The following is an 8,826-nucleotide window of genomic DNA, read 5'->3' on the forward strand; positions in this document are numbered from 1 at the left end:
AGACTGCCTATCAAGGCTAGTTCTACACTACATAAGATGTGGCAACCTTGGAGATGGGAATTATAGCCCAACACATATGGGGAAACTAATAATTCATAGTAAAATGGTCCCAATTATAATGCTGTTTTCAAATCAAAGTCTCTCTGTCTCACAAAAATGTAAACAAGAACCACCCATGCACAAGAGGGAAATACAGTAGATTGGGGTAACCCAAAAGTCTACACAGATACAAATGTTCTTGAGAAAAAGCATGAACTGGTGTATTCACCCCCAACCCCTGATGGTAACTGAGAGGCACAGAATGCAGTTGGGTGGGGTGGAGTGGGGAAACCAGCAATCAGGCAGAAAGTGGAATGGAATTGAATGGTTAGGGAGGAAAGAAAGAGGAAGGTGCAAGAATAAAAAGGACAACGAAAATCATATTTGCTGTGAATACTATCTTATCAGCTCACATTGAGAATCTATTTTGGAATGTTCCCAGGAACCAACGTGACAGTTTTTCATATACATCAATAGAGAAATACTTTAGTTTAGCTAGAATTGGATACTCCACACAGAAGGGCAAAAAAATTAAGAGAGAAAAAAGGCCAATGAAAACCAAAAACGGTCAGTGTTCATGGAATAAGGAATGACTGTTGGCTGCAAGACAGAGTAAAGGGAAAGGGAAAATGGAACAGACAACTTTTTGTGGGGAGGTGTAGCTTCAAGTCACCTGCTAACTTATGGCAACCCCATGAGTTTCATAGGGTTTTCTAAGGCAAGGAATACTCAAGAGGCAGTTTTGACTGTTTCTTCCTTTGAAATATAGCGTACACGAACTGGTATTCATTGGTGGTCTGCCATCCAAGTATTGAACCTGTTGAGTTCCAAGATCAGATGGGATCTGGTGCCTTCAGGTATTTAGTCCTCATTCCTTGAAGACTTTTGCAGCCACTAGAACAAAATTTTCACAGTAATTTATGCTCTTACCCTTCAACATACACTCGCAGGATGACATCTAGGAGGAAGAAGAGTGCTATAGCCAGAGAGATGTTTCCAATCATTCGCTCAAGAGAGAGGTATCTATCACCAATCAACAGGGACAACACCACAAGTACAAGGTCCACAAAAATAAGTACTAGACCAAAAAGCCTGCAAAAGTTGGGGGGGGGGAGAGAAAAATAAGTTTAAAAATGATAATGTGCCAAAAAATGTGTGTGTGTCTGAATTCTTGTTTTAATTATTTATGTAGCAAGTAATATATCTTCCCAAAATATTGGACTACAACTCCTTTCACCCTCAGCCAGCCTGCTAAATTGTCTGTGATATCAAGAGTTGCAGTCCAACATGTGGGATGTAAAATGACTGCATTAGGGCTTCCAAAGAAAGGACAGAAAAATAGGCTTTAGCAAACACATAACTACAGGCTACACATGGAGCTGGGCTGTCTCAGTCATGGACAGATACACATGGTATGTCAGGGTCTCAAAGCTCAAGGTGTTTATTGAAAACATATCATACCTATATCATATCTAAAAGACCAAGTTGATGGAGTCATGTTGATGGAGTCAAGTACAATACAGCTTCTGTCTGCACAAATCAGCAGTGATTATACCATGCTATACACATCTGGACAACTACAAATTCTACCTAAGGCATCTTAAGAGGTACTTGGATGAAGAATCAATAAATCAAGTTTGCTTTCATGATTCACAACTCTGTAACTGGAACACTGCACAGATGAATGAATTGTATAATTACTGTTCCATGCTTTATTAATTTCATAATATGGTAATATAACTTTACCTGAATCCAAAAGACATCACAAAGGGAGAAATCTTTTTCTTAATCCTGCTGGTGGAGTGAGGAGGTAGGGAAGAAAGTGAGAAGGAAATAATAATTATTAGGACTTTGGCTAAGGCTTAAAAGAAGTAGACTGTAGTAAACAAACAAATCAAATCATACCAAATCAATACAGTTTGACCCCTCTGATCAAGCTCTTAAGTGTTGGTATGTCTCTTACACATCAAGGGCTTTACATTTTTTTGTCCTAGAACTCCTGTCAGCCCCAGCATGTGAAGTCAATAATGAGGGATGACAGGTACTTGAGTACCATTTCCCACCATTGTGTGGCATGAATTATTAACTATTAGCAAAGCCAGCATTTTCTCCAACCCAATGCAAAGGGACTCTGATGTCATGGACACCATACTCTCCAACATTTCACAGATGAAAACAGGAACAGATGCGGCCAAGCAACATCAACGTATGGTCAAAATGGCAAAATTATGTTATTGAAGACACAAGTTATGAGAGGATACAGCAGTTTGCTTTTCCCAGAATCTCCTGGGAAGGGCACATTTAGTGCAAGGTAAAAAAAGTAGAACCAAGGTGGTCTAGTGGTTTGAGTGTCTGAATAGGAATCCAGGATAGCAGGGTAAAAAATCCCAGTCGGCCATAGAAACCCACTGGGTGACCTTGGGAAAGTCACACACTTTCAGCCTCAGAAGAAGACAATGGCAAGCATCATCTTAATAAATCTTGGCAAGAAACCCTTGTGTTGTTACCGTAAGTCGCAGATGACTTGGAGGAAAAGCAACACCAATGAAGTACTGCAGTCTGCTTTTACAGAGTACCAAGTTTTAGGAATTATTCTATGCCATGAGTTGGTTTAACATCCAGAAACCCTCAAATTATTATATTTGTATCCCACTTTTCTACTAAAAATAGTGCTTAAGGTGGCTTGAGCAACAAAATGAGCAAAAAGTAGGCAAGATGCAGCCCACAATAAACATGCAGACCCCCTCAGGGCTGTTTGTGGACCCCACAGAGGCCCCCAAGGTTAAAAAATGCCTCCACACCTCCAGAGCAGACTGTATTAAAATAGTATTAAAATATAGTATTAAAAATAGGTTTTGGTGAGGGGTATAGTGGCAGTGTGGCCCTTCAAGATCTCCTGAGAGGCTAATGCAACCCACTAGCTTCCCACAGTTGCCCACCCCAGGCTAGACAGACAAAGACATTGGTGAAATCTTCCTACAAGTAATTCTATATTCACCAGCTGCTTGTCTTAAGGGACTGCAAATCTAAATATGACAGACACTTTTTTTATTCAACCCTAGCATCATACCAAGAAAATTATTGTCCTTTTAAAAATATTTGTTATTAAACAAGAACTTACAATGAAATTACAAAGAAACTGCAATGGTGAAACAAAATATTCTCATTGTCTTTATAACAATAACAATCTGTAATATTCCTTCTCTTTGTATCACTGAAAATACTTTACAAGATATTTTACATGATATTTTACAACACTCCTTCCTTCTTGTTCTTTGTTGCCTAATTGTCCAAAATTTTATTTCTTCTTTAAGATCTCTCATTATTTTTAACAGATGGTATCCTTTGTATATTTTACCTCTATTATCATAAACCTTCTGTTTTAATTCAGTAAATACTCAGTTTGACTATGTATGTTATTTAAGTATTTAGCAAATTATCTAGATTCATGGATCTTAATACATGATTTTTTGATATAGAGATCTCAGATCTAGTTCCGCCTTTTATATTCCATTTCATGAAAGACAGAGTAGCTTGTGGGTTATTGAAATAATCTAGTGGCATCATGTCTATATGTTACAGAGACTTGACTACTTCTCTTTCCAATAGGCTAATGTCCTTTTAACTGAGTGTACACATTCATCAATTAAGAAGGATAGGATAGCTGTATCTTGTTGTTGTGTGCCTTCACGTTGTTTCCAACTTATGGTGACACTATCATGGGGTTTTCCTGGCAAGATTTGTTCATAAGACATTTGTCTTCCTGAGGCTTAGACTTGTCCATGATAACCCAGTGGGTTTCCATGACTGAATAGGGATTTAAACCCTGGTCTAGAGTTATAATTCAAAACTCAAACCACTACACTATGCTGTACAGTAGCTGTACTTACTCAACAGGAAAGATCATTTCCTCTATGCCAAACAACTATATATATATATATATATATATATATATATACATATTCCTTTCAAATTCTTCCATTTCTTAAGTAACAATTATCTACACTTGAATTAAGCAGGTCATTAGCTCCCAAGAACTGGAGTTTCTGCTCCCATTATTCCAAGATGTAAGTTAAGTACAGCTCAATTTTATTTAACTACAACTAGCAGAATCTCTGCACAGTGTGGACTTGGCACACTTATATATTAAAAACTTGCTTGGATAAAAATGCCTTTGCATGCCAGTGAAAGGAAAGCAGAGAGGGGACCATTCTAAATTTGTTTCCCTGTGGTTTTCACCAGCTACAAATTCTACTTCATGGTATTTTAGTCAGAAAGAAGTAGGACCTGTAATGCAGAGTATCTTTGCTTGGGGCACCAGCCAGGCAACCCCTCTTCAATACTTAATTAACGATCCATTGTCTGCTGGGAAACCCACCTCACCCAGGGTGGTTTTCATTTGCACATGCTGGGTCTGGATTTTGGTGTTTTGCAGGACTGGTAGCCAAACTTTGTTTACTTTTGCTACAAATGGAGACTGTGTTTGCTATTAGAATATTTAGGGCCCGAACAGACAGGCCAAAATAAAGCTGCTTCGGGTCACTTTGGAGGTATGCCGTCTAAAGGATATACACATCTTAAGAGGCCAGAAGCTGTACCAAAGCTACACTCCAGTCCTTAGGAGTGGAGCGTGGCTTTGGCGTGGCTTCTGGTCTCTTAGTACACATGCATCATTTAAACAGCACACTTCCAAAGTGACCCGAAGCAGTTTTATTTTGGCCTGTCTGTTCGGGCCCATACTCAACTATAAGTTGGCCTCATGAATAAGTTGAGGGCAGATTTGGGGGCCAAAATTATAGATTTTGATAATTCCTGTGGCTGAGTAGAGGGTACAATTTAAGGTCATGTAACAAAGGATCTGAAGGATGCTGCAAAGGAAAATGATACTAAAGAACTTACAAAATTCCAGCAGGCATATCTGTTTGTGCTCAAACTGAAGGTTGGGTGGATGAGACAGTAGAGGGGGAGTCAGCGCGTTCAGGACAGATTACACTCTTGCCTTTCACCAGAGGATGGTTCCCTTTTTAATAAGAGTTAAGGTACACTACCTACATTGACCTGTGGATAAATCAACTCAGGGTTTTGGGGTCAATTTTTTTAACTAAAATTTCTAGACTTATTGATGAGTATATATACAGTATAGTGGGCCCTTGGTATCCACTGGGGTTTGGTTCCTGGGCCCCCCGTGGATAGCAAAATCCGTGGATGCTCAAGTCTCATTAAATAAAATAGCATAGTAAAATGGTTTCCCTTATATAAAATGGCAAAAACAAGATTTGCTATTTGGAATTCATATGGTACTTTTTGGAATATTTTCAAGCCGTGGATGCTTGAATTTGTGCATAAAAAATCCATGGATAAGGAGGGCTTACTATACTTTGAAATTTTGCAGAGTCTGCAGTTTGGTGTTGGCAAAATGAATATAGAATAGGGAACAGTACTCCCTGCATATTAGCAGATTTAATTTAAAGAGAGACTGAGAGAAGAAAGACAATGAATATAACTTCATTTTGATTTATATAGAAGATTCTAGAACTTACTAAGCTAATTCAACTTACTACGCTAATGACTGTGGTTCATCTTCTTCTTCTTCAGTACCATCATCAATTGTAATAGCAGGCTCTGTGGTTTGATGATGTCTGCCACAGAATTAATCAAGCAGTTATATCAAATATTCCTTCTTCAACAAGAAATTGATGCAGTTAGAAAGAAAAGCAATGGTGCCACCTGGCTACACCTATGAGTTCAGCGATTTCTCTAGTCAGCTCATACCAACCCTTAAAACAGGAGTACCCAGCGTCTGACTTTCCAGGCATTGCTGGTCTGCATTTTCCATCTTAGATAGCCAGTGGTAAGGAATGATGGGATCTGAAGCCCAGAAACATCTGGAGGGCCCCACACTGCCTAGCCCTGCTGAAAAGCAGCTGTCTGTAGAAGACAGTTACTAGCATGAGCCTCCTTTTCCTTTTTTCATTTAATTCCTTTTTCACTGGCATTGTCAAGGACTGCTGCCAAACTAATCGATAATACAGTTTGACACAGCTTTAACTGGGATGGCTTCATCCTATGGAATCCTTGGATTTGTAGTTTTTTGTGACACCAAGGTTCTGACAGAGAAGGCTAAACATATCACAAAACTACAAATCCCTGAATTTCATGGCATTGAGCCATAGCAGTTAAAGTGGTATCAAACAGAATTATTTCTGCAGTGTAGATGCAAACAAGGTCAGAATAATTCTTGGTTTCAATGTCAAACTCAAAAGGGCAGTTTCTGTAAATCAACATTTGGATCCTCTGAAATCTGCAAATGCTGGTTGCTCTACTCTACTTGCATGACTTTAAATGTTACTTTTAAGACAAATGGATGTAATGACATGTATTGTAGTCATCTATAACAAAGATGTAGTGGGATGATGCTTTGTTATAGATGTAGTATGGATTACACAGACCTCATAAAACACACTGACCAAGGGTCAGGTATCTTCACCTTTCCAGATGCTTTGGGCCTCAACTCCCAGTTGTTATTACGTTAAGGTCTTTTAGGAATTGTAGTCCAAGACATCTATAGTACCAAAGGTCACCTGACCCTGATACAGTGGGACTGACATCAACTTTTCTTCATATGCTTAACACACTGAAAGCAACATTCACATGCAGCTCAAGCAAAAAGGTTACAGTCTTGAACTTGAATGCACGAGGACTGATGCTGGGACTTTCTGCATGCCCTGAATAAAAAAGCTATGCTCCCACTTATACCTCACCCTTTAAATGACTCACCCCAGAGATTCTTTCAACTCCAAACTCTGTTCATATGTGACTGTTTTCATTTTGATTTGATTGCTTACAGAGCCACAAGGTGGTTTCTCTACAGAGGGGAAAAAGCACAAACATAGATGGCACTCACAAATTTATTTCATACACAAGTCAGAATCTTTTATCAGATTAAGATACCTTAAATGTTCAGTCTTCTCTGCTCCAAAACACTTTTGCTACCTGCAGCAAAGGGCAAGATAATTTCCCTTTCCTATTCCAGTTTTTGAAGGTAACACAACACAACTTACTTTAACATTGGTTAAACTTTTAACACTGTTAATAAAAACACTGTTAAACCTTTAACACTAGCGATGGAGTAACATTCTCTGTCACGCTTGAAATGGCAGGTAAATTTAAGGGACCAGGAAAGATCACATGGCTGCCATTGCTGTTGCCACTCCTACCTCATCTGCTGCCTAAGGCTGCCATCTCACTCTGTTTAAAGTAAAACCAGTCCTGCTTCTTATAAATACAGTGGTCCCTCCACATTCACTGGGGTTAGAAATTAAGGATCCTCATGAATCTGGAAAAACTGCAAATAAAAAACCACTATTCTTTTAACCTAAGAAAACACCTCTCTCCAAATTGCCAGGTCCTCCACTGCAACTCTATGATCAACATCTGCCAGAAGTTGATCAGAACATCATGCTGGAGGACCTACAAATGACTAGAGAAGTGTCCAGTACAACTCTATGGACAACTTGCAGCAGAACTGCGCTGGAGGACCTAGACAGAACATATATTTTTTTAATTTTTATTGTTGATTTTCCTTTCACAAAAAAGAAAGAGACACACTTCAACATAACATTGCCACATACAACAAAGAGAACATATTTATCAAAACCACAAATAATCAAATCTGCAAATGTGGAGGGCCAACTGTATATCTGCTGTACACTGAAAGCTAACATTTCAGACATTCCAACCATGTCTCCTCCAGCATACGCTAGAAGGGAAGAAAGGAACCCTGAAACTGTTTTAAGGTGAAAAGGAATCAACACTGGCAGGCAGCTGTTACTCATTTTGCCTACTTACAGGTGCTTGCAAGGGGGAGAGCAAATTATTTGTTCCATCTATTACCATCTGCACAATGCACTTAGAAGTGTCCTCCATATAATCAGTGTAGCTTACTCCCAAGTAAGTGTGCATAAGATAAGACTGCAGGTAGTCTTTGGCACCCGCCCCTTTTCGCAGTGGATTGGGGCCAGGGCAGCCTCACCAGCAGTCCTGCGGCCCCAATCCACCGTTTTTCCAGGCCAAAGAGAAGCGGCAAAATGCCACTTCTCTTTGGCCTGGAAAAGGGGTGTCTTTGGGGCTTCATGCCCCAGAACACCCCAGCAGTAACGAGGAGAAAGGGGCGGCCGCTGCAGCCCCTTTCTCCTCTGCATTGCTGGCGCAGCTGTTTGATTGCCGCGCCAACAATACGCAGGCCCAAAAGGAGTTCCGTTTTGGAGCTCCTTCCCACACATCCACCAGGCCACCGTAAGTGGCCTGGGGCGGTGCAGAGACGTGACTCAGTGACTCATGAGGTCATTGTTACGCACGCCATTAGGACGGCGCCACATAACATTGATGCCCTGCACTTGTACTAGGGTTAGGGAGCATGCGATTGGTGCACGCTCCCTAACCCGAGTATCTGTGGGAGTACACCACATTTGGGGATCTACACTGCGTCTTAAATATTCCTGTTAAGGCTCAATGTCAATTGCTCTCTTAATGCTTCTGAAAAGGGATTTTAGCAATAGCAAGTACATTTCTATACCACTCATCAGCACACTTAAGCACTCCCTAAGCGGTTTACAACTGTAAGCTAATTGCCCCCAACAATCTGGGTACTCATTTTAGCAACCTCCTCGGGAGGATGCCAGCCTGAGTCGAGCTTGAGCCCTTCTGCTGGTATTGAACTCGTATGTAACCTTATGGTTTTGAGTGAGTGGCTGCAGTACAGGCATTTAACCACTGCGCCACCAGGGC

At 40.2% G+C, this 8,826-nt stretch overlaps 1 protein-coding gene across 5 annotated transcripts in view; it reads right to left on the reverse strand.

Annotated features, from left to right (window-relative positions):
- LOC149305291 (phosphatidylinositol 3,4,5-trisphosphate 3-phosphatase TPTE2-like) overlaps nt 1-8,826 on the reverse strand; it is a 37,186-nt gene that overhangs the window by 24,119 nt on the left and 4,241 nt on the right. For 4 of the 5 annotated variants that reach the window (XM_089477775.1, XM_089477774.1, XM_089477773.1 and 1 more), the window contains exons 2-5: nt 6,817-6,904; nt 5,598-5,678; nt 1,786-1,833; nt 970-1,131 (exon numbers count right to left, since the gene is read on the reverse strand). In XM_089477775.1, coding sequence (XP_089333901.1) covers nt 970-1,131; nt 1,786-1,833; nt 5,598-5,678; nt 6,817-6,866 — 341 coding nt within the window. In that variant the 5' untranslated portion in view covers nt 6,867-6,904. Of the gene's footprint in view, nt 1-969; nt 1,132-1,785; nt 1,834-5,597; nt 5,679-6,816; nt 6,905-8,826 lie in introns of those variants that run through there. The other variant, XM_089477777.1, reaches the window with a different exon arrangement.

The sequence above is a fragment of the Sceloporus occidentalis genome, unplaced genomic scaffold, assembly GCF_023333645.1.
Source record: "Sceloporus occidentalis isolate IW3139 unplaced genomic scaffold, rSceOcc1.0.p SCAF_12, whole genome shotgun sequence".
Classification (NCBI taxonomy): domain Eukaryota; kingdom Metazoa; phylum Chordata; class Lepidosauria; order Squamata; family Phrynosomatidae; genus Sceloporus; species Sceloporus occidentalis.